The following is a 27,567-nucleotide window of genomic DNA, read 5'->3' as shown; positions in this document are numbered from 1 at the left end:
CGGACGGACATGTTAGTCAATTAAACGACATGTCTGTCCGCAGACAGTGATAATCCATTCTCTCTTATTTGAGAGCAGAATAGGGTAAAGATACATTAAAAATAAGCTGAAAAATGGGTTTTGATGAAAATTGTCTGATGAGTGTGAACGAAAAATATAATTCGGCCATCAGGCCAAATGACAACCGGTCTGTCCGGTAAGTTGGTCAATGTGAACCCCCCTTTTGAGAGCAGAATAGGGTAAAGATATATTAAAAATAAGCTGAAAAATGGGTTTTGACGAAAATTGTCTGAAGAGTGTGAACGAAAAATATAATTCGGCCATCAGGCCAAATGACAACCGGTCTGTCCGGTAAGTTGGTCAATGTGAACCCCCCTTATGAAACAAAAAATTGTATGTAATGTATGAACAAAATTTTAATGTATGATGTATGTAATGTATGTGATGTATCATCTATGAAATAGGGCCCAGATCAAATGGCGGCTGGTCTGTCCGGCAAGTTGGTAAATGTGAACCCTCCTATTATAATAAAAAACGACATCAGTTTTCTTTTTTCTTTAATTTTTTTTTTGTTATTGTTTTGACGTTTGTTTTTTCGTGGTGTGCAGTTATAAAAGTGCTAAAAACATGAAAAATTTAATGAAAATTTGAAGAAAATTTTATTATTTTGAGCTTGCTTTACGAAATAACTTATTTTGAAATAATTTTGTATCACAATTTAATATTTGAAGAGAAGTTGCAATTGTGTGAAGTTGCAGTTGAAGTGTTGGATATGAAAAAAAATTGGATTCATGTGAGAAACTTGTCCCACAAAATTATTTTGCTCTCTTTTAAAATGACATTGAGCCCAGAGATTTTTTCTTTGTGGGACGCACCTATTCTTTATGTTTGAATAAAAAAGTCTGACAGTTTTCTTACAAACTCAAACAGCAAGGAAAACGAAAAATGTTACGAACTAGGAATATTGTATTTATTCAACGACGATGGAAAGGGGGCAAACAACGTTGGGTAATTTATTATATAAAACCCATTATATACACCAAATAATTTATGTAAATATATTACTTCAATGATAGTCCGTGGTGCAAAAAAAAAAAGCTGTCACAGACCGGGTGTTAGAAAATTTCGATGATTTCTACGGAACAGTTTTCGGCGTACGATGGAATAATATGAGGGCTGCACTTCTCTCAGAACAAAAATATGTCGCTATGGTCAATAATTTCGGTGATATTGAAAAAACATGCAATCTTTTCGAAGGAATGGGTAAGATAATTTTCTTACAATACTTAACCTTGTTTTTTTTTTATATCAAGAAGAAACAGGACGGGAATAAACGACAGTTAATTTTTTTTGAAAAACGGCCAAAAACTTATAAGTAATCAGCCCTATTCTGCTATTCGATTCACGTGAAAGTCTAAAATAAGAAGTGTTTAAAAGGTGCTTAAAATTAAATCTAGACAATTTTTTTTTCTTTAGAATTTCTAAAAGAGACGGGAACAACGCTTTGCTATTGAAAGTAAGAAGTTTTTCAAAACCAATTTGACATGATTAAGAAAAAGAATCCTTCGATTCACGTGAATCGAATAGCAGAATAGGGCTGAATAGCTGTGTTCCTTTGGCCTTAAGTATTTACTGCTAAGTACTTCTGGTTGTATTCAACTCCATTTCTTCTATAGAAAAAATGTCTTTGAATGGATTCAGAAGTACTACAAAGTACTTTACTGAGCTCAAAGGAATACAGGTAATATATAAATGATTACTTTGTATGGTTAAAACAAAACAATCTAACAAAAACTATTTTAAAATCTATTACATAATTTTTTCAATTTTCAAGTTATCACTTGGTCATTACGCGAGAGGTAATCGATTTATATTGACCATTTATAGCGTTACCAAACATGTAAGTCTGGACGTTTGAATCGGCGCCAAGTTTGCGAAGAACTGCAATTACAGTGCAGGGCAATTCCATGGTAACTCACGTTACATACACAAAAATTTCCTATACATAAATAATTTTTTTTTTTGTTAATTTTAATATATACATACATTGAGACGAAATTACTATCCATGAATAGAGCATAACTATTACTTTCATAATTAACAAAAAAAAATTTCTTTAATTTTAGTATTTGCTTGGGACAAATAAAAGTATGATGGTAACTCACGTTACAAAAATCGGACACGAGATTTAAGAGTCCGACAGTATGAAGTTTTTCTGCGAAATTAAGAATCTTAATTTGTTTTAAACGAAGATTCCATACATAAAAAATTACAAACTTTTAATATTAGTGACAAAACCAAACATTTATTCAATATTTCGAGGAAAAATTTTAAAATATTTAGGTAACTCACGCTACATTATTTTGGTAACTCATGTTACCTGCGATTTGTGGTTCCAAAAGTAAAGAAAAGATGCATTTTCACTCAAGTTTCTTTTAAATCAAATATTGTGTAACGAAGCTTGCTTAAATGTTATGTCGTTTTCTTTCACTCTATTAAGGAGTGCTCTAAAGTTTTACTCCTTTTCTGGAGTGAAAGAACATAATTAGAGTAATTTAATTTTTTGTAATTGTGTGTGTGACAAGGCAAAAATTGATAATTTCCTTGAAAAAAATAGTGATAATAGCCCTAGGGAAGAATTTTATGAATTGAAAAAAAAAATTAATATTAATAACATAGAAGCATAAAAAGCGTTCGTTGTCTGCTTCTACACGAAGACTCAAGGCGCAGAAATTATCTTCAAATTTCCTTTTGATTTTCGATTCGGTGCGTCGCGCGCTTCTTCACGTCGTATTCTGTGTATCTTGTGCGTCTACGTTTTCGTGTGGAAGCAGACTATGTATTTTAATTAAAAAAAAAAAAAAACAACTCCAGTAGGGTCTAAAAACTTTTGAATAAATTAAAAACGTTACTATACACGCAAATAATACACAACCGACGAAGCAGACTCCACGACCGACGAAATAAAATAAAGCAGAACAGCAAAAAAAAGAACAAGAGCAAAGAGAAACGTCAAAAAGAGTCACAAAATTTTTTACCGGAGACTCACGGTAGAAAATCTTCCTTCCCTTTTTTTTTATTTATCCCTTGCTTTATTTTTTATTTCTCCCTTGCTCTTATGTGCGTCTCACACTTTGCGTCTTCGTGTAGAAGCGGATTTAGTTTTACTTTTAGTATATTTTTCATTATATTTCTGATCGGTTTTTTTCAGCTTAATTGATATACACCCATAGTTTGATCATTGTAAAATAAAAATATCCCATCATCGCAGAAAAAAAATGGGATTTTTTTTTATCTGGCACAGGATTTTTTTTTTATTGATAAAGAACACTGGCTGTTTTATTCGGTTTTCAATTTCATTTGAGAAAAGTGAAGAATTAACGAAATGATGGAAGAAATATATATGGCGGAATATAATATAATAGGAAATATATTCATAATGGTTGTTCTTGTTAATAACAAAAGAATTTTAAAGAAAAACTTTTCGCATTTTTCTCTTTTCAAACAAATTTTTAAAATGTCAAACTTCAAATTCATAAGTGTGTGTGCAAATCGGTGTAAATCTGACTAAAAATGTGGAGTAAATCCGGGGTACTCCGTAGTACTAAAATTACTCCGGAGTAATTTTTTTTTTACACTTTTGTGGCGTCAAAGAACACAAAACCTTCAAAAGTGCAAAAATAAGTACTAAAAGGGTACTCTCATTGGAGTGAAAGAAAACGACATTAATTTATTTTAGCAATCACGAGGGGATATTGTCATCGTCACTATTAGATTCATCCAGTTTTCTGTGGGCTTGTTTTTCCGTCATTTTCTTGTGAAATTCTTCTGTAGTTGGCAGCTTATGCTTTAAAAATGCTTTAAGATTATTTATTCTCCTTGAATTTAATTTGTATACATAAGGGAATACAACAAAGAATCTTTTCTTGCAACTTGCATAAAGTGTTACCGTTTGTAAATAGTAATTTGCTATTACAAAAACTAAAAAAAAACTATATAATTTGTTTAAAATTCGTGTCCACTTTTTCATGGAATTACCCTGCAGTTTTTTTTAAATGATTATGATACCAAAAATATTGCTGGCTCTACAATAGATCTTTAAACAAATCCATCGGTCCACAATGTGCATTCAAATTCTTCTGACTTTTTTCACTTTTCAATTTCTTTTTTAGGACAGAAAGCAACAAATAAGTGAAACTAAGTGAAATTCTTAGTCGTTACTCAAGTCAGGACTTTTATTAAGTAAACATTTGCTCTTGCGTTTGACCAATTCCCCCAAAACGCTACATGAAGAGAACAACATCATTTCTTAAATTTTAGCTTTTAGAATTCGGAACTAAGTGCTTGACCTTTCTTTCCGAAAATTCTTTTTAGATATGGATCGCTAAGAGCTGAAGTGAACCAAGTTACAAAAAGTGAATTTAGAGTTATAATGAGTTAAGGTTTCCATTAAAGCTTATGGGTAATTCCATGAAAAAGTGGACACGAATTTTGAACAAATTATGCAGTCTTTTTTACTTTTTTTATTAGCAAATTACTATTTACAAACGGCAACTCTTTATGCAAGTTGCAAGAAAAGATTCTTTGTTGTATTCCCTTATGGATAGACATAAAACTCAGGGAGTTTAATAATCTTAAAGCATTTTTATAACATAAGCTTGCCAACAACAGAAGAATTTCACATGAAAATGACGGAAAAACAAGCAAACTGAAAATATGATGAGTCTAATAGTGACGATGACAATATCCCCTCGTGAGTGCTAAAATAAGTTAACATTTAAGCAAGCTTCGTTACAAACTATTCGATAAAAAAAAAAAACTTGAGTGAAAATGCATCTTTTCTTTACTTTTGGAACCACAAATCGCAGGTAACATGAGTTACCAAAATAATGTAGCGTGAGTTACCTAAATATTTTAAAATTTTTCCTCGAAATATTGAAAAAATGTTTGGTTTTGTCACTCATATTAAAAGGTTGTAATTTTGTATGTATGGAATCTTCATTGAAAACAAATTAAGATTCTTAATTTCACATAAAAACTTCATACTGTCGGACTCTTAAAATTCGTGTCCGATTTTTGTAACGTGAGTTACCATCAAACTTTTATTTTTCCCAAGCTAATGTTAAAAATAAAGACAATTTTTTTTAGTTAATTATCCATTCATGGATAGTAATTTCGTATCAATTTACATTAAAATTGAAAAAAAAAAAAATTGATTTATGTGTTGGAAATTTTTGTGAATGTAACGTGAGTTACCGTGGAATTGCCCTTATGGTGAATATTTTTTTCGAACAAATGACAATTTTGATTCTTATAGAAACCGTTATGATTTATATTTTTAAAAAATTCTTCAAATTAAGGCATAACATCAAAAGTGGTAAAAAAAACGTTTTTTTTACATTTTCTAAAGGTAATATTTCCAAAACGGGAGCTGATAGGATATTTTTGACTTCAGATTCGAGTTCAACACACCCAAAACCTTCAGAAAAGTATATTTTGGTTCATGTGGGGAAGATCTTGTTAACTTCAAAATAAGTCAAAAAACGATTTTTTCGAACTTTCTAAAGGTAATATTTCAAAAACGGGAGCTGATAGGATATTTCTGACTTCAGATTCGAGTTCAGCACATCAAAAACTTATAGAAAAGTGTATCATAGTCTCGGCACCAAAACAAAAATTAAATTTTGTAGACCAGTGTAATAGTTTGTAGACTATGTTTTAGCCTAGGTTTATGAATGAAAATAATAGAAAAACCTATCCTTTGGAAATGGCGACCGTAAAACACTGCGTACCCAAAGCAGGCTCAAAAATAAACTTTTTTAAAGGTTTATTATGCTATACAATGCTTTTATGTATTTGGTGTTGAATTTAATGATTGTATGAATTTCTGACTTCTCGTGAAAGGTGTAAGACCGGTGAGTACTTTATTAATTTCTTTTTCTTCCTTTCCAAATTGTATGGTGCTTAGTCAATATTTTGCGTGATTTTCTAATTGTAATGGAGACTATGGAGAAGAACGCTTTCTCTTTTATTCTATCCCGATAAGTCAGAAATTCATGCAATCATTAAATTCAACATTAAAAAAAAGTTTATTCCGAAACTGCTTTAGGTACGCAGTGTTATACAGTCGCCATTTCTGGTCAAAAAACCGAAAGGATAGGTTTTTCTTCTGTTTTCATTCATAAACCTATACTAAAACATAGTCTACCAACTATTACCTTTAGAGTTTTATTTAAGATTTATTTATCTTTTAAAAAATCAGCACTTTACCACTTTTAAAAATACAAATTCAGTTCTGAAAGGGTACAAAAATTAAATAATATGGGAAAATTACCTAACAAAAAGAGTCGGATTTCTTAAGAAAAACATTTTTATCTCCGTTTTTAATGGAATATTCTCAACAATTTTATACCATTTTGAAAAGAGAATTGAACACACCCACTTTAACGGTAACTTGCCGAATTATAGTACTACAAAAAAGGGATATTATTTGCATTAAAACTAATGTAGCTGAGTTAAAATTTTTGAATGCATTTGTAAGCAGGATTATTCAAAGTTCCGTAGCAAAAGAAAAAATTGAGAAAACTTAAGATTTGTAGTCACGGCACAAGAAAAACCGTCACAGATGACCAATTATACGCTTCTTAAAAAAAACTCCCAAAATATTTGGCTGCGATTTCTTTTATTATTCTTCTGATAACAGTCACCACCTACCCTATCTACCGTTTTCGTTTCGACGTTGACTTTTGGGGCATCCTACAGATAAAAATCTGTTAAAATTAAAGATTTTTTTTTATTTATTTGGAGACGATTGAGTGGATGTCTTTATTAATTTTCGAAAAAAAGCAAATAAGCACAATGTGCATGTATAGATGTATTTTGAAATTATGCATCTTATGCATATTTTCCAAATTTGAAAAAAAACACATAAACAAAAAATAGCATGCTTGAACTATAAGATCATAAATGTTCAAGTACCATAAGTAAATGCACGGCATTATCGAAAAACTTACAAAAAGACTGTGGAACTCGTTCTATTTGACCATTAATGCTATTCTTGGTCCCCAAATCATCATTTACTGTTAACTATTCTCAAGCATAAACAAAAAAGTCTATTATTATCCTTATACGCTTCTTAAAAAAAACTTGAAACCAGATAGAAAATGATTAAAGTTCTTGGCAGAGTTAATTTCAGGCTGAACAAGAGGTTGCGCACCATAACATTTACAACTTGATTTCAAACCAAAAGCTTGAATTGTTGTTCAACGGGCTTATAAGTTAGCCACAGATTTAATTTATGTCTCAGAAGTTTATTTTTTCAGTTATCATTTTTTTCTGACCATAAAACTATAGTGCGAAAAAACGCAGTGTCCACAATTTTAATTAAAGTGAAAAAATTTGAGCTTAAGTATAAAAATTACATAATTAAAAAGCATTTATGTTTTGCATCACATACATGTATGATCTTGTTGGTGCTCTTGTATTCATACATAGAGGCATAGAGGAAGGAATACCTAGAGAGCCGACTCTTACCCCCCTTGCCTAAAACACCCGCAAATTTAATTTCAGATAATTGGTACACATCTCTCTTATTTTTCTCTTGTTTTCCTATCTGTGAATACGTGAAAGGTATAATGCGTTAAATACCTTCCTTTCACCAGTAGATGTACTCACAAACTTTGAACATTGTATATATATTCTTATAGTACTCTCATGAAGTAGAATTTTCTATTTTGCGTCGCCATCGCTGGGCTCGCTAGTTTATTTTATGTTTGAACCTTATGCAGAAAATTGAAGTGCAGATCTACCAAAAGATGTCGCTAAAGTATTTTCATGGATTGATAGTACTATAGAAATATATATACAATGCTTTGAATTTAAACATGATTTTGGTTTGTACATGAACTTGAATAGCTCAAATAGCTCACTCCAGACACCCACCTTTCAATAAATATGTACAGAAATAAAAAAAAAGGTTCGTGTTTTGAATTTATTATATTATTTTTTTATGAATTAATTCCTCTACTGAGCACTTAAATTGTTTTTAATTGTTTTGAGCACAACTCCACAGTTGAATGTGTTGTGGCTGTGGCATAGCAAAATCTAGGGTTACCACCTGCCACTTTTGTTCTTGATTTTTTTTTTATTTTTCAAGCTAATTTTTTTTCTTTTGGTACCGCTCATTTTTTACGTACAATATGGATCTAATAAAGTGTTTTTTTTTTTTTTTTAATTCAATAATAACTGAGGCTTCAGAAAGACTCACTAGAATGCAAACGATCGCTCTGCAAAAGTTTTCACTCTTGTGTAACCACTGCAAAAATTCAAACATTTCTTTGCAACTACAAAATTTAAATTCTAATCCTAGTGTCACAAATAATGTAGAAAAAGTAAATTTTGTAGTGGATAATAACTCCGAAAGATTCTTTAGTAAAAATAAAGTTGGATTGCTTTTTAATCGTGTTTATGATCTGGCCGGTAGTGTTGATAAAATCGAAAAAGTTATAGATTCCAACACTAGAGCTGTATCACTGAACACTCTTACAAATAAAAAAAAAAACCACCAAAGTTGTAAAATCATTTAATAATTTAGACAATACCCTTAATGAGGTATTGGAAAGTAAAATAAATAAAATTAATTCGGAAAATGTAAAAAATTCGCGGCTTTTGACAAAAATCGATGAAAATTTGACTTTGATTAATATAAATATAAATAAACACAAAACATTTAGTAACTCAACTAGTAACAAAATTTCAGAATCAGTTTTAAAACTTTTAAATGAAGTAAAGAGTTTGTTAACAATAAGTACTAAAAATTTTGATGAATACAACAATCATTTTGCAAGTTTGGAGAAAGAGTTAAAAAGTACAAAAGATAGTTTAAATAAATTGATTAATATTGAAATGTTTAATTCCACGATTACCAGTACCAACCAAACTTCCGTTAATGTTCTTGAAAACCCGGTTTCAATGTCTATTCAAGAAGAAATGCAGATTCATGTTTACAGCAATAATCGTACAATTAACACTGAAAGTTTATATAATAATATCAATGAAAACTCAATTCAAACTCAAAACGCAACTGACATCACCCTTCCTATTGCTAATACTAATTCTCCAGTTAACACATTTCAACCTAGAGTTGTGCCTTGTCCAACAAATATATTTATCTCTAAATTTGATACTTCAACATCTCATACAGACATTTTAGACCACATTAAGTCTGTCCTTATTAAAAGTAACGTTTCTAATGATCTTAACTTAGTGAACTGCAAAAACATTACTAGGTCTATTGGAAGAGTGGCATAATTTAAAGTCTCAGTTCCCGAACCTATGTTTAATTTGTTGATGCACCCTACATCATGGTGTGATAATACTTTCATTCAAGACAAATTCTTGAACGAAAACACACAAGGGTCAGAAATCCATTTAAATGTAGCTTCAAAAAACTAATGTGCTTTCATTCAAGACAAATTCTTGAACAAAAACACACAAGGGTCAGAAATCCATTTAAATGTAGCTTTAAAAAACTAATGTGCTTGTCCCTTTACTATCAAAATAATGAAAATAATTTCATAATTTTTGTTTATGTTTTGTGGACTTTAATAAGTGTCGATAATCATCGACCAAAATTTTGCGTCTTAGAAAGGGTAAAACAGCATCTAACTGATGAGCCCAACTGTTGTATCTGGGCGAAACGCATTGTGGACTACATGTTTAAAAAAACTCTATAATAATGATTTTAATAGTAATTAATTTTTTTCATTAGACTATAATGTTTACCGTAAGGATGGTCTGTTAGAATTTGGGAATAGGTCTAGAAGAGGGGTTCTTATTGCTGTAAACTCTAGTTTCGACAGTTCTTTGATTGAAATTCCTAATACCAAAAACATTGAAGTGATTTGTGCAAAAATTAAGCTTACTGGTAAACCAGAATGATGTAGCTGTGGCTTGTGTCTTGTGTCGCTGTCAAAGTTAAAAAATATGAAATTAGTATATTGGTGCCAGAATACGTAGCTGTGGCTGTGGCAAGGAAATTCGGTGTGGTACAAGTCGAGTCGACTTTTACTTCAAGCTACAAGCGCAATGACTTTTGACGTTTCTAATGGGTTGCTCAGTTAAAATTATTTTTTTTCAAGGCAATTGACATTTTAGTGCGCCACATAATTCTGTTCATCTTTTCTACGTTTTGAGCGATTTTATTTGACATCTTGTACCACGGCGTTTTTCTTTGCCACAAGCGAATTTCCATTCTGTTCAGCCAGTTAAGCACAAAAACATGTATAATGTGCTGTTATTTGCGGCCTTGCAGCCCCATCAAAACTTATGAAAACCTCATTAATGCAGTTGACTTCTTGAATGACACTATTGAAGTTCATGATGGCTTATTGGTTCTAGGTGATTTTAATCTTCCTAATCTGTCTTGGCCAAAATCCGATGATTACTCACATTTTGCTGCAAATAACGCAACAACCGAAAAAGAAACTTATTTACTGATAAATATGTCTGATTACGGTTTAATTCAGATTAGCGGTTAGGTTAGGTTAGGTTAGGTTAACGTGGCTATCAGCTGGAGAGCTGATACACTTAGACCATGATTGGTCCGTTGTGATACCACAATGAATCTTTAATGTTAATTCTTCCTATTCGTTGAACCATTTAGAGCTTCTAATAAAGCGAGCGAGACTACCTATGTCTATATTTGCCAGCTCACTAGGATTGTTAAAGTAGAACTCTCCCAAATGGAGTCTACGTCTTTGAGATAACGCAGGACATTCACAGAGAAGGTGTGGAATCGATTCCACCTCCTCCTCATCCATGCAGCTTCTGCAGAAATCATTGGAATATATTCCGAGGCGTGTTGCGTGTAGGCTTGTGTAGTTCGCGAACGAACTAGTTCAATGAACTAGTTCATCTTGGTGAACTAGTGAACTTAGTTCACTTACTTAGTTCAATTTAGTTCGCGAATAGCGAAAAAGATTTGTTTCAAAAAACTAAACAGCAACCTAGAGCAGTCGTATTATGACATTACAAAACAGCTTATGGTCACCTTACATTATCATTTTTTATATATTTTTTGGGGGAAAGGAAGTCAAATCTGTATAAGGAATTTTCAAATTTGGTCCTTTGTCTCCTTGTCTTATACGACGACAGCGCCCTTTTAACCCGACATACTTAAACGTCTGTCAGAAGGAGTGCAGAAACCAAAGTGCATATGAATTGCATCCAATTCTTTGTTGAGCGAAATCAGTTCTTCTGTTCTACCTCAAGATTTAGATGTAAAACAAAAGGTCGCTTGTGCCAGTATCAGCGTTTCTTCTTCAAGCATTGCACCACTTACTCTTATTTCTGAGCAAGAACAAAAAAACAAGTAGCATCTTGGTCCTTGCATTACTATGGTTTCGATTTAATGAAAGCAGAACGTACTTCTTCTAGACTTTCGTCAGGAACCAGAAAGCTCGACAAGTATATGAACGAAATTAAGAATTTTTATAGAAAATAAAATATGTACATATCTGTTATTTTTAGGTTGTATTTGCTTTATTATGAAGAATGCGTCAATTTTACATAAATTTGGATACAGTTGATCCGAAAGAGTTCAGAATATTGGAGTGACCAATGTTATTATTGATCCATTGTGAAGAGGCTTTGAGACGAATAGCTGTACTTGCAGCCATTTGTTTGCCATATATGTCGAGGGGTGTTAGATAGAACAGCGTGTCCAGTGCTGCGGAAGGGGTTGTGCGAAGTGCACTTCCTATGCACAGACAGGCTGAACGTTGGACTTTGCTTATGGCGTTTTTAATTGGCAATCTGGAAGTAAAAAAAAGCAATCTGAATGCGTTCAATTGGGCAAAACTGACAGTTCTGATTCTGAAAAAAAGAGAATTTCTCTTCTGGTTTTAAAAACAGAATCAGAAGCAGAATCACTCACACATTCATAGATTTAAATGTCAGCAGTACAAAATGTTTGCAGCACAAATACAAATGAAATTTGGCGCGAATACACATATATGTGAAACATGTTAAACTCAACCAATACATTCACACCAAACTTCAGATTCTTCGGAATAAAAAAAAAACTGTTCAATTGGGATTCTGAATCGAAGAACAATTCCGGATTGCCAATTAAAAACGCCATTAGTTTAACACAATTAGCATTAATATCTAGAGCAGTCCACCATACTGACACACCGTAAGTTAGAATCGGTCTGATTACTGTTGTGTAGAGCCAATGAGTAATTCGAGGTTGAATCCCCCATTTATTTCCCATGGCTTTTTTGCATGAGAAGAGTGCCACTGTGGCCTTTTTAACTCTTTCTTGAATGTTAGGTTTCCAGCTTAACTTTTTATCTAAGATAAGACCTAGATATTTTGCCTCGTCAGCGAATTTAAGTGGTATACCGTTAATGGAAGGGGGTTCTATATGAGGAATTTTGTATTTCCTGGAGAAGAGGATAAGATCTGTTTTGTGGGGATTTACATCTAGTCCACATCGATCGGTCCATCTTGTTAGCTTGTTTAAGGCATGTTGTAAGAGATCTTTAAGCGTACCACATAGGAGAATTTCGATCAAAAACCTGGACAAAATTATTTTTTGAAGTAAAAGTAATTATTTTTGCTAAAAATTATTATTTATGCAAGGAATTAATTTTTTTCCAGCAAAATTTTAAAAACGCTTGTGAGAAGAAAAACTAAAAAAATAGTATGAAATTTAATACACCCAAAATGTAAAAAAATTAAATATCTAAAATATTAGACCTTCTAGAATGGAACCATTGTGATTTTTAGGCTTAGTGAATCCAAATGCATTAATATCAATAAAAAAATTTCTGGAAAATGTTAACAACCAGTTAAAATTAAACGTAGGGCGTATGAGTGATTTTTCTAAAAGTGAAAATTTCACTCGCAAATTATTTTGTTAATCGCAAAAAATCGCACATAATTTTTTGATATTAAATTTAAAGAATAGTCAAAGTTATCATAAATCTATGTATCGAAGTAGAATAGGAGGGAATACTATAACAAAACACTTAGACTTTAAAAAAATGTAATAAAAATATCTATATGTGGCAGACTCTTTTCCCACTGTCATTTACTCAAACAAAAAAAAATTAATATTTCCATAACTACTCTTTAATTATTATTCAATACCTGCAATTGTGTTTTTCCTATGAAAATTTAATGTTTAAAAGAACACTTGCTCACAATCAATCTCTAAATATACTCACCAAATCAGCAAAAATTACAAAAAAAATTCCAGAAAATAAACAGCTGACTTTGAACTTGTTTTGACACACCAAACACTTTACCACAAAAAAAAGAAGTGCATTGTATGATCCCATGTATATTAAGCATCCGCTTTGTAAAAACTTTAATTCAAAATTTTGATTTTTAGAAAATCGACTTTTGTCCAGCTTTTCGACCAGAATACTCCTATGTGCGTACTGGGGTGCCTTCCTGATACGGCAATAGCAATATCATCCGCATATGCAATCACTCTGTAACTCTCCGCCTCTAAGTTTCTCAACAGCTCAACAGCTACCAAGTTCCATAAGAGGGGTGAAAGGACACCGCCTTGCAGCGGTATAAAAAATAAATTGAATAGACAACTCGATGATGCTCATAACTGTATCGTAAAGGAAAGTAGCCTTATTCAACTATTGACCTCTATCATCCACCACTATGCTTAAGCAACGCCTACGCCTATGAACATTGTAACTCAGAAGTAGAGTCTGAAAAACATAACATATTGTTTCAATTTCCGGAAGGCTAACTTTAGCAAACTGAATGAGCTTCTAAGTAACATAAATTTTGATCTTATTTAAAATGAATTTTCGAGCCTTTCCAAACTTTTTTACGGTGACTATATCAATCAAATGCAATTTGATATAATTTCAAACCCTAAACGTTTTTGGCAATTTATTAATCTAAAATCCCGTTCTTAAAACTTGCGATTCGATAATTCTCATAGTAAAGTACTTAAGCTAAAGATTAAGACCTTACATATTATCTGTATGTTTTGTAGAAAACCGGAATAACTTTTTGAATCCAATCATCATTTACAAGAAAAAGCTAAAACAAATATTTTTTTTTCTTTTCTCATTTTTTTTTTTTATATGAAAAAGCTTACAAAAAGAAATACACCTTTAAAAAGTTTAATACACATTTTTTCTAAGGAATAAAGTCATATTTAAATTTTTAAAATGCGTAAAAGGTATAATATAATGTATTGAAAACAATCATTTTAATTAAAAAAGTGAAAAATCAAACTTTCTTTCTTCTAACACCATTAAATCCATTTTTTTTATATGAAATTCTGTAATAAATTTTATATCATCTAAAAGCTTATTATTTCACCTTTTATATAACGCTTCAATCATATTTCTACGATGCCTACAAAAAAAAGTTAGAATTTTTTAAAGCCAACCATGTCGAAATTTAAAACTGAGATTACGGTGCTTCCCACACTTGTCGCTGGTCATGGACAACAGATCTCCACAGCAATGGCGTATCCAAAAAAAATTTGGAGGGGACTGGAAGGTAAATGTATGAAAAATTTGTCTCTCTTTTTTATTCATCTTTGTTCGAGAGTGAAGGGCTGCGGTACTGAAAGTGGTATAGTAGAATTTTACTACTACTACTACTCTCTCCTCCTGTCACATATCACATTCAAAGTCGTGTTTCATCAAAGTTCTTGTATCCCAAACATTTTACACAAACAGCAAGGGGTTGAGTCATACTTCTTAAAAAAACACTTCATTTCGTGCTAAATTCAAAACAGTTAACAGATGTATTCCTATCAAATCTAGTTTTTGAGCCATCACTATTTTCGATATAAACGCCCATGTTCCGCGATTCGACCGAAAGTGAATTGAAATCGCTTTCCAATTTCAAGTGAAATGAAATATCATATTCTTCATTTCGATCGATTTCGAAAACTTCGAAATTGCTCCGAACTGGAGGATCATCCATTTTAATTTTGTTTCTTAAGTGAAATTATTGCTGCCCTGAACATGGATGCAATTTCATTGGCAATTTTAATGAAAAAAAGCGGAGTTTGAAAGAAAAAATAAGAAGACACATTTTGCGAAACAAATCAAATAACAAATATGTGAGTGAAATGCAGAACATGGGCGATATTAATGCAAATTTTAAAAGAAAAATGAATTAGTGTAAAGCGAATGAGGTTGCAAACACAGGGTGCAATTCTCCCATGGAGAATTAATATTTCATGACTCATGTCTTTTGTGTATTTTGTATTAAATTAGAGTCAAACTTTCTCAAGTGGGCCACCTAAAAACGACTTCTCGAATTTGATACTTTTTATTGCATATATTGGAAGATTTATATATTAAAAATAATATTCCAAAGTATTTTTGAAAAATTTCAATTTTGTTAAAAGTTATAAACAAATGAAATTTTGTGCGTCTTTTTGTTAAAATGACTGTATCTCAGTAATGAAAACATAGAAATTAATGAAATTTGGTACACATATTACCAATTGTATACACAACAATTAACTAAAAAAAATTAAAAAAAAACAACAAATTATTAATAAATAATTGATTTTGTTATAAACAATTGCATTTTTTGTAAACTTCTGGAGTATGTAGAAAAACCGTTTTTCTTATATTCGATTTGAAATTTTATAAGCTTTCATTATCTGCAAGAAAATTTTAGTGCAAACCATAAGAAAAAAAGTTATGGACTTTTAAACGTTGCAAAAAATAATTTTTTTTGCAATTAAACAATTAAATTTTGTGGAATTAAAAATATACGCGGACGAAAACCTATTACGTTCTGTAGAGATTGTAACACCAATTACAAAACGGTATTTAAAAATTCCGTAACACCTAAAAAATTAGAACTTAGGGCCAAAAAACGTCAAATTTTCACCAATTTAAGATTTCTTGACTGTTTTAGAAAGAAAACATTTAGAACTTTTCAATAATGTATAAAATATTTGGTTTGGTTTAACCAAACAAAAATAAAAACTAATATTATAATAATATTATTTAAGAATTTTTTTTTTTTGGTGCAACCAAACCAAATATTTTATACATTATTGAAAAGGTCTAAATGTTTTCTTTCTAAAACAGTCAAGAAATCTTAAATTGGTGAAAATTTGACGAAGCTAGATTTTTTGGAAGGATAAAAGTCTAAAAAATCAGTTTTTTGGCCCTAGGTTCTAATTTTTAAGGTGCTACGGAATTTTTAAATACCGTTTTGTAATCGGTGTAACAATCTCTACAAAACGTAATAGGTTTTCGTCCGCGTATATTTTTAATTCCACAAAATTTAACACGGTGTAACACTCAAAAAATACGCGGGCGGAGACCTATCAGGTTTTGTAGAGCTAGTCGCACTGAATACGAAACGCTATTTGAAAATCCCCTAACACCCCCAAAATCTGGAGTTACGGGCAAAAAACGGTTTTTTGGACCTTCACCCATTGAAAAAATTCTAGCTTCGACAATTTGTTACCCATTTTCGATTTTTTTACAGTTTCTGATAGAAGATAAATATACCTTTTTAACAATGTATAAAACATGTAACTCGGTTAAACCACTTAGAATTTATAAGATGTCAAAGTTCAAAAATTCAATTTTTTTTGTCATTTGCCCAACTTCGGCATCAATTTAAAGTATATGTTTTCAAAACAACATGCTATTTAAAAAATATATTCTAAAACTATATCTATTTCCCAATCGATCGAGGTATTTTTTATGAAAATCACTTCAAAATTGGCTTAGAAAAAAAAATTTTTCGATTTCAACCCAGATACAGAAATTCGAACTTTTAGGTATAGAACAAAAATGTTGTTTCGGCACGTAGTAAGATAAGTTGGGCGCCAGGATTTGATTAAAGGTTTTTGTAGAGGAGCTCAATACAAACATTTTTTTTCTTTGGGAGGGGGGTCTATCTCCCCCCGTTTAGGTGGGAGGGGCATTTTTCTAAAAAAAAATTATCAAAATAAAAAAAAATTATTAAAAAACAACGGCAACACTTACAGTAATAAATGATACCATTTCCAAAAGGCAAAATTGTGCATTTGGTTCTAATTTCTAAATCAATATAATATTACCAATAGTTTTTGAAATAATCGATTTCAAAGTTAAAAATAGGCGAAAAAAAATTTGTAAAAACTCATTTTATACTATTTTTGTCCAGACTGTGAATTTTAGTAAATAAATTACTTAGACAGAAAACTGCCTCAATTAATTCCTTATCGAACAGTGAAAACTATATGTTTCTATGTCTTCTAGTTTTTGAGAAAATTGAAAAATAAAAACAAATAAAAACAAAAAATATTTTGAAAAAAGAAAAATCTGATAAAATAATTTTTCAATTTTCTCAAAAACTAGAAGACATAGAAACATATAGTTTTCACTGTTCGATAAGGAATTAATTGAGGCAGTTTTCTGTCTAAGTAATTTATTTACTAAAATTCACAGTCTGGACAAAAATAGTATAAAATGAGTTTTTACAAATTTTTTTTCGCCTATTTTTAACTTTGAAATCGATTATTTCAAAAACTATTGGTAATATTATATTGATTTAGAAATTAGAACCAAATGCACAATTTTGCCTTTTGGAAATGGTATCATTTATTACTGTAAGTGTTGCCGTTGTTTTTTAATAATTTTTTTTTATTTTGATAATTTTTTTTTAGAAAAATGCCCCTCCCACCTAAACGGGGGGAGATAGACCCCCCTCCCAAAGAAAAAAAATGTTTGTATTGAGCTCCTCTACAAAAACCTTTAATCAAATCCTGGCGCCCAACTTATCTTACTACGTGCCGAAACAACATTTTTGCCCGTAACTCCAGATTTTGGGGGTGTTAGGGGATTTTCAAATACCGTTTCGTATTCAGTGCGACTAGCTCTACAAAACCTGATAGGTCTCCGCCCGCGTATATTTTAAAACCTCATTTTTGTAACACCGTGTAATTGTTTAATTGCAAAAAAAATTATTTTTTGCAACGTTTAAAAGTCCATAACTTTTTTTCTTATGGTTTGCACTAAAATTTTCTTGCAGATAATGAAAGCTTATAAAATTTCAAATCGAATATAAGAAAAACGGTTTTTCTACATACTCCAGAAGTTTACAAAAAATGCAATTGTTTATAACAAAATCAATTATTTATTAATAATTTGTTGTTTTTTTTTAATTTTTTTTAGTTAATTGTTGTGTATACAATTGGTAATATGTGTACCAAATTTCATTAATTTCTATGTTTTCATTACTGAGATACAGTCATTTTAACAAAAAGACGCACAAAATTTCATTTGTTTATAACTTTTAACAAAATTGAAATTCTGAAGAAGTTATTCACGATTTAAAAATTGATTTTTTAATTTTTTTCTCGATTTAAATCGTGAATAACTTCTTCAGAACTCAATTTAGGGAAAATTACTAGAAGACCTTTTTTGTAGAGAATTAAATTTCCTATAAGAATGTGTCGATGATAGACCTCTTAAACCTTCATCTTCATCATCCTGAACAAGATTTTCGAAGTAACTTTCAAAAAAAAAATATTTTATTTTTTGGCCCAGTCTATTGTACAATTGCAAAAAAAATGATTTTTTGCAACGTTTTAAAGTCCATAACTTTTTTTCTTATGTTTTGCACTAAAATTTTCTTTCAGATAATGAAAGCTTATAAAATTTCAAATCGAATATAAGAAAAACGGTTTTTATACATACTCCAGAAGTTTGCAAAAAATGCAATTGTTTATAACAAAATCAATTATTTATTAATAATTTGTTGTTTTTTTGAAAACTTTTTTTAGTTAATTGTTGTGTATACAATTGGTAATATGTGTACCAAATTTCATTAATTTCTATGTTTTCATTACTGAGATACAGTTATTTTAACAAAAAGACGCACAAAATTTCATTTGTTTATAACTTTTAACAAAATTGAAATTTTTCAAAAATACTTGGAAATATTATTTTTGACATATTAATCTTCAAATCAAATTCGAGAAGTCGGTTTTAGGTGGCCCACTTGAGAAAATTTTACTCTTAATAAAAAATAAACATGGCAAAATAGTAAAAATATAAGTTTTGAAAATAATTTGTCCAAAAAGTTCAGAATCAATGAAAAAGGCACCAAATTCACGAACAGAAACAAAGTGAATTGAATTCTATCAGAAAATCTAAATGAGGGAAAAAATGCAGACAGAACACCTAATTTCACTTTAGGCAAGTGAGTGGGCAAAAAGTGTAATGCAGAACGTGATGTTTAATCCGAAATATGTATATATTTTTTCGTAAAATGTTGCTTTTTTAATCCAAATCAGGAGCGCAAACTGGGATGTGCTTAAAGAAGCCAATAATTTTGTTGACCACTAAGATTTTAATTATCAAAAATTTTTATTTCCAATATCTTTGAGAAGAATACTATTTCAGAAAAAAGTAAATATGCATAAGACTATAAAATACGACATTCTGAGATTGCATAAGAAGTTTTTGCAAAATTAAACGGTGTTGGAATTCGACGTCAAAAAACTAAAAAAAAATGATCTGAAGAATTCTGAATTGGACTAAAATCCGAAAAAAATAATTACCCCAACCCTAAACGTCAGCTACAGCTCTTACTCAAACAAACACAAACAGCCGTTTCAGAATTTGGAGGGGGCTCGACCATCTGAGCTGTCTCTTAATCTGCATGATTTACGAGCAAGTTTCAGTTAATCATGTACATTATGATGAAATCAGCTAAATAGTAACATGATCTTGAAGGCTTGGGGGGCTTGAGCCCCCAGGGATAACCACGTCTGTCTTCAAAATATGAGGTATCTAATCCTTCTATATCCGATTTTACAGTTACGCGAAATATTTTTTTGTATCAAAAACAGGATGAGTCCCGGACTTATCATCTTTTGAAAATAAACAACAACTTCTTTATGTGTAAATCTTAGACTACTGGCTGAAAATCTTAAGTTTAAAAAGCATCTTTAAAGGTAAATAAGCACTCTGGCAAAGTATTTTAATCTCAAATACAATTGTTTGATAGACTGGAGCTAAATGCAAAATCGTATATCCATTTAAAACTATTTTCACATCCATTTATTTTCAAAGTATGATAGGTCCAAAAGCGTTTTTTATCTTTTGAACTAGGGATGGCGGTTGTTGGTACAAAAACCGGTTTTCGGTTTTTCCGTTTTTTTTTTCTTTCGATTAAACCGGCCGGTTTTAAACCGGGCCAAAAAACCGGTTTTTGGTTTTCGTTTTTTTGTTTGATTTGACAGCAAAAAAAATTAACTTAATTTTTCAACCAAAAAAAAAAAACTTTTGGAGGAAAATCCCTAAGCAAAGCTTTTTTTAGTTTGCTATTGTTATAAGAGTTCTTAACTCACTCCTAGTAGGAGTTTTGAGGAATTTTTTAAGCTAAATATGATGGAAATTTATAATTACATATGTCGTTAGTTGAGAGAGGAAATGAAAGTTTTGAGGGTTTTCAGTTTTTTGTCTCGTCGGATCTTTTTTTTGTTGGACGTTTTTTTCGGTTGTTAGTTTTTTTTTTGCAAAAACCGGTTTAAACCGGGAGAACAAAAAAAACCAAAAAAAAACCGGTTGACCGAATCAAAAAAACCGAAACCGGTTTAAACCGGCCGGTTTTTCCCATCCCTATTTTGAACTATCGCTCCAAAAATTAAAAACGAAACGGTATTCTGTAGTTAGGCAAAAGTTCTGCAAAATTTATCTATTATATGTATATAATTCTCCTATGCGTTTGTTTGTGACCCTACACCCTACTCCCTAAACGACTTGATAGATTTTTTGAAATTTGGTGGGTGTTATAAGGTCCATCCGAGACAGGTTTTGTTTTATAATAATTGGACCCGATAGGTTGCGCTATCGTCAAGTTATATGCAAATTCCGTATTTGGGGTCGAATGACTGAACAGATTTTTGTGAAATTTTGTGTGTGCGATAAGGTCCATCCGAGATTGGTTTTGTGTTAAAATTGGACCCGGTAGGTGGCGCTGTTGTCAAGTTATATGCAAATTCCGTATTTTGGGTCAAATGACTGAACAGATTATTGTGCAATTTCGGGTGGGCGATAAGGTTCATTCGAGACAGGTTTTGTGTTATAATTGGACCCGGTAGGTGGCGCTGTTGTCAAGTTATAGGCAAATTCCATATTTGGGGTCGAATGACTGGACAGATTTCTGTGAAATTTTGTATGTGTGATAAGGTTCATTCGAAACATGTTTTGTTTCATAATTGGACCCGGTAGGCGGCGCTGTTGTCAAGTTATATGCAAATTCCATATTTGGGGTCGAATGACTGTACATATTTTTGTGAAATTTTGTGTGTGAGAAGGTTCATTCGAGACAGGTTTTGTTTTATTATTGGACCCGATAGGTGTCGCTGTTGTCAAGTCATAGTGAAATTCCATATTTGAAGTCCGAAAGACTGTATAGATTTTTGTACATTTTTGTGTGTGTGATAAGGTTCATTAGAGACAATTTTTTTTTATAATTGGACCCGGAAGGTGACGGTGATGTCAAGATATAAACAAATTCAATATTTGGGGTTTAAAATCATTCAACTGCCTAAAGTTAGACTTGACTTCATGTTACTTGGCTTTTAAGATGAAATTATAATCTAAAGCACACTGCTAACGGGTAATGAAACGGGAGAATGTGTCATATTTTTCGTGTATGCAGCCGGGTTTCATCTATTTATTAGACGTTATTATGTCAAACAAAAAAAAAAAAACACCAAATTCAATTTTGACTGCCCAATTCATCAGCTTTATTTAAAATTTAACATAGGTACAAGTAATTAAAATTTGTAAAGAGTCGTATGTTTTAAGTGTATGGAGTCGTTTAATTAAATAAAAATATTCGAACTTTCATTTCAAAATAATCCAATTTAATAAAATTTAAACTTAGGTACTAACTAAGTATACAAATTTCGATTGTAGCCACGAGGCGTTGATGATTATCAAGAAGAAAGATTTTGGGTTAAGCCTTCTATTTATACATTTTACATTTTGATAGAAAAAGGAAATAAAAGAAATTAAAAGAAATGAATGAAATTTAAAAGAATGTGTGACTTAAAGTAATGTCAAATAAATTGAAAATTCAGCGATGAAATTTGAGATGTCGCCACAAGTGTATTGGCAAATTGCCGTATTCCTTAAAAGCCGAATTTTTGAAGTGCCGAAATTTTTAAAAGGCCATTTTGAAATATTTATGGAAAAAAGTTTGAAGGAGTTGAAAACTAATTGTGCTACTTTTTGTTGTGCACTACAGAAGTGAGCATTATACAATCATACTTAGATAAGTTCTAAAGTGAAAGTTTAAAAGTAAACTGAGTTTACTAACTAAAATACTACTGAAAACTTTTAAAAATGTGTTAAGAACCTTATTTCGAATTCCAAACAACCTAAAATTCAATCTGCAGTCGAATCAATCTGCATTGAAAAAAATTTGCTACTTTTCCGGAAGATTCGATCTTGTCAAATGTCTTTTTGAGACGTATTCACATACATTTTCACACACACTACAATATACAATTGCAAAACGTCAAACCAGAGCCTTTATTGGATAAAAATATAGAAATTTAAAACATGAAATCATTTCAAAACAGTAAAAAATATTTTGTTTGATCTGTCACTAGGACACAAATAAATTAACAAAAAAAAATTACTGCTTATTGAATTTCCTAAATAGCCAAAATGTATCGAACTTTAGTAGTTTGTGCTCCACATATCAACCGAACCGAGTGAATCTTTTTTTTGTATTGGAAAAATCTCAGGGCTAAAATTTGAAAATAAATGCTAAGAAAGGCGGAACGAAGTCCGCCGGGTGAGCTAGTTTTTTTTATAAATTTTACTACACACATCAAAAGAAAATAGAACGTTTTTTTCTTCTCCTGAAAAATTTAAAATCATTAACTTATCATGTTTTGAAAATAAATGATTCAATTATAAATTAGAAGAAAAGACACTGTTCTTACGTCACATGAATAACATTTGATACATACAGTATGTGACCGATGAAAATTTTCACAAATTTTTGACGCTCAAAACTAGTTGTATTTTATTTTTTCTGTACAGTTATTTTTATTACGGCTTTCTACTACAACGCTATGAGTTCCACGTCCTTTCTAAAAAAGAAAAGTTAAAGAATAAACAGCTTTGGTAATTTTCCGGGGATGAATTACACAAATAACGGTCTTTGGGGATTCTTAGCGAAATGCTGCAGAAAACCTCATACCAACTGGTGGAAAAGCTTAGTGGTGAGTGGCTGAATCATTACAAGCACGGGACAACAACTCATTCAGGTAAAAACATAGTTCCCGAAAGAATATAGACATTTTGCAACAAAACGAAAACGCATGAAATATTGAAAAAAATCGTCATCAATTTTTTTGACTTTGCCTCTTTAAAAAAAAATTCGTAGTGGCATAATGTTTTATACAACCTTAATACTGTACTATATAGAAGAAACAAAATAAAATTAGTTTTTTGCGTTCTTGTTGAAGAATTAGTGACCATTGAAAATTTTCATCATGTGGCCACCTACTGTAGAGCTTTTTTTGTATCGTGTTTTCAGCGGCCATGAATCTTATTTGATTAAAATATATTATTTTAAGCTTTTTCCATGAATGGCTTTACCAAGAGGCTCATAGCCATTCTAACATAATTTTTTTTCTAGTGGAAATAAAATATGTGCTTGTAATTTGTTGGGTTAATCTCTTTCGTGAACTTAGCTATCACAACAAAAACATTACTGTTAAAAAAAGAGCCAGGTTCTCCTATGTTGAAATTATGCTGGCACAAAAAGTACTGAGATGTAAAAGTGTACCAAGTTCTAAAGTTTGGGTTCAAATTCGTATCAATAAAATTTTGATTGTTCTCTTGACAATTTTTCTTAATTATCGATTTTTAAAGTTATTTCAAAAATTGCCAAGTAAACAATCAAAATTTTATTGATACGAATTTGAAATCCCACACTGTGCGCCCCCTGCCTGAAATTCTCAAACTTTAAATTTTTTCCTTTGTGTAAACTACCAGCTCCACCATTCTACCAAATTTCAAGATTCTACGACAATCAGAAGTGCTCTATAATAATTTATGAAAATTCAGCGGAAATGGGCGGTTGCCACGCCCCCTGGCTGAAATTCTCAAATTTTAAATTTATTCCTTTGTATAAACTATTAGCTCTACTATTCTACCAAATTTCAAGATTCTACGACAATCAGAAGTGCTCTATAATAATTTATGAAAATTCAGCGGAAATGGGCGGTTGCCACGCCCCCTGGCTGAAATTCTCAAATTTTAAATTTTTTCCTTTGTATAAACTACCAGCTCTACCATTCTACCAAATTTCAAGATTCTACGACAATCAGAAGTGCTCTATAATAATTTATGAAAATTCAGCGGGAATGCCGGTTGCCACGCCCCCTGGCTGAAATTCTCAAATTTAAAATTTTTTCCTTTGTATAAACTACCAGCTCTACCATTCTACCAAATTTCAAGATTCTACGACAATCAGAAGTGCTCTATAATAATTTATGAAAATTCAGCGGAAATGGGCGGTTGCCACGCCCCCTGGCTGAAATTCTCAAGTTTTAAATTTTTTCCTTTGTATTAACTACCAGCTCTACTATTCTACCAAATTTCAAGATTCTACGATAATCAGAAGTGCTCTATAATATATGATGAAAATTCAGCGGAAATGGGCGGATGCCACGCCCCCTGAATTGAAAATCTCAAATTTTCGATTTTTTCCTTTGTATACACCACAAGTCCTATCACCGTGTAAAATTTCAAGTTTCTACGATATCGGGAAGTTCTCCATAATTTTGATGATCTGTCAGTGAGTCAGTGAGTCAGTTACGGTTTTTGCGATTTTTGAAGCCCTATATCTCAGAAACTACTCATCGGTTGCTGAAATTTTGTGAGGAGTTTGGTTTTTACGAGCTCAACAAATGTAGTGAGTTTGAAATTTCTAGCATCTTTGGTGTGGAAGTTAGAGGGGGGTCGAAAATGGCCTGAGTTGTTTCCTGTAAATAAGGGTGTAGTGCCAAAGTTGCTAGAGAACTTGGCTGGGCACTACCGTGCCCCTTGATTTTATGGTTAAACACCAGGCGAAGTATGAAAGGTATAATTTGTTGAATTTTCGGAAGTTGTTCTTTTTTTTGTTTTCTTTGAGCTGTAAATTTTTGTGTTTGACGTTTGAAAATTTGTTTACAACTGTATATTTTTTCTTGTCAGCTGATTTCGGAACATTTAACATGCAGTGCTGCCAAGCGATATTTAAGAGATTTAAACGGATTTAGAAAGACAAAATTTAGTTCTTTTAGAAACCGTTACAAATTTATTTAAAACAAATAACAAAACGCGAAGAAATAAGCTCGAAAACTGGGAAAAGCGACATTTTCGATTTTCTAACCTGATTATCTCAAAAACGTGATGTGATAGAATTTTTCTAACTTCGGATTCGAGCTCAGCACACCAAAAACCTATAGAAGTATACCTTGGTTTCTGTAACAAAAAAAAGTTTAATTTTGTTGACCAGTGTTATTAGCGATTTCTCAAATTGTCGTATCCTTATTAAAATTGTCATATTGGAGATGTGAAAATACAAATTTTATCTTAAACTCTCTGGCCCTTAGTAATAGACCCAACTTAACAAAACTCGGTATTAACAAAAAAAAATAAATAAATGGTAATAATTCTTTACTTCTAAACTAAGAATTGGCATAGAAGCAGTTCACCTATAACTACTATAAGTCGATTTTTAAATCATAGCAGTTTTTAATTTGGAAGTAAAAGTTATTTTTTTATTTTTTATTAAAACGAGGTTTCGCTTAATTCGGGTCTATCACTAAGGGACTTTGGTTTTAAATAGTTTTAAGATTTAATGACAAATAAAAATTGTTCATTCTCCTTTATTGGATAAAAATATAGAAATTTAAAACATGAAATCATTTCAAAACAGTAAAAAATATTTTGTTTGATCTGTCACTAGGACACAAATAAATTAACAAAAAAAAATTACTGCTTATTGAATTTCCTAAATAGCCAAAATGTATCGAACTTTAGTAGTTTGTGCTCCACATATCAACCGAACCGAGTGAATCTTTTTTTTGTTTTGGAAAAATCTCAGGGCTAAAATTTGAAAATAAATGCTAAGAAAGGCGGAACGAAGTCCGCCGGGTGAGCTAGTTTTTTTATAAATTTTACTACACACATAAAAAAAAAATAGAACGTTTTTTTCTTCTCCTGAAAAATTTAAAATCATGGACTTATCATGTTTTGAAAATAAATGATTCAATTATAAATTAGTAGAAAAGACACTGTTCTTACGTCACATGAATAACATTTGATACATAAGTATGTGACCGATGAAAATTTTCACAAATTTTTGACGCTCAAAACTAGTTGTATTTTATTTTTTCTGTACAGTTATTATTATTACGGCTTTCTACTACAACGCTATGAGTGCCACGTCCTTTCTAAAAAAGAAAAGTTAAAGAATAAACAGCTTTGGTAATTTTCCGGGGATGAATTACACAAATAACGGTCTTTGGGGATTCTTAGCGAAATGCTGCAGAAAACCTCATACCAACTGGTGGAAAAACTTAGTGGTGAGTGGCTGAATCATTACAAGCACGGGACAACAGCTCATTCAGGTAAAAACATAGTTCCCGAAAGAATATAGACATTTTGCAACAAAACGAAAACGCACGAAATATTGAAAAAAATCGTCATCAATTTTTTTGACTTTGCATCTTTAAAAAAAAATTCGTAGTGGCATAATGTTTTATACAACCGTAATACTGTACTATACAGAAGAAACAAAATAAAATTAGTTTTTTGCGTTCTTGTTGAAGAATTAGTGACCATTGAAAATTTTCATCATGTGGCCACCTACTGTAGACCATAAACAAAAAATACCAAGACTGGAAACTCGGCGGTCAACTGACGTTTGCCTACAAGCTGCGCGGTGTGGTGAATGTCGTGAACCTATCGTTGTGTTCGTGTCCGATGTGTGGTGAATGTCGTGAATCTATAAATGTGTGCGTGTTAACGTCATTTATCAACGTGGTGGCTTTCACATATATTCACAGACAGCACTGTCCACAAAAGGGTTTTGGGGGGAAAGACGTACGAAATTTTCCAGTCTTGGTATTTTTTGTTTATGCTGTAGACCTTTTTTGTATCGTGTTTTCAGCGGCCATGAATCTTATTTGATTAAAATATATTATTTTAAGCTTTTTCCATGAATGGCTTTACCAAGAGGCTCATGGCCATTCTAACATAATTTTTTTTCTAGTGGAAATAAAATATGTGCTTGTAATTTGTTGGGTTAATCTCTTTCGTGAACTTAGCTATGTTATGGTTAAACAACAGGCGAAGTATGAAAGGTATAATTTGTTGAATTTTCGGAAGTTGTTCTTTTTTTTGTTTTCTTTGAGCTGTAAATTTTTGTGTTTGACGTTTGAAAATTTGTTTACAACTGTATATTTTTTCTTGTCAGCTGATTTCGGAACATTTAACATGCAGTGCTGCCAAGTTTTTCGGTTAAGTCCCG

General features: G+C 31.3%; 1 protein-coding gene across 1 annotated transcript in view; it reads left to right on the top strand.

Annotated features, from left to right (window-relative positions):
- Positions 1-496: 496 nt before the first annotated feature.
- LOC129917524 (5-methylcytosine rRNA methyltransferase NSUN4) overlaps positions 497-27,567 on the top strand; it is a 91,612-nt gene continuing 64,541 nt past the window's right edge. Inside the window, exons 1-2 of the mRNA XM_055997699.1 lie at positions 497-1,008; positions 1,077-1,263. Coding sequence (XP_055853674.1) covers positions 946-1,008; positions 1,077-1,263 — 250 coding nt within the window. The 5' untranslated portion in view covers positions 497-945. The remainder of the gene's footprint in view (positions 1,009-1,076; positions 1,264-27,567) is intronic.

This window comes from Episyrphus balteatus, chromosome 1 (assembly GCF_945859705.1).
Source record: "Episyrphus balteatus chromosome 1, idEpiBalt1.1, whole genome shotgun sequence".
Lineage (NCBI taxonomy): Eukaryota > Metazoa > Arthropoda > Insecta > Diptera > Syrphidae > Episyrphus > Episyrphus balteatus.
Note: the sequence above shows the minus strand (reverse complement) of the source record. Positions and strands in the feature narration are given on the sequence as shown.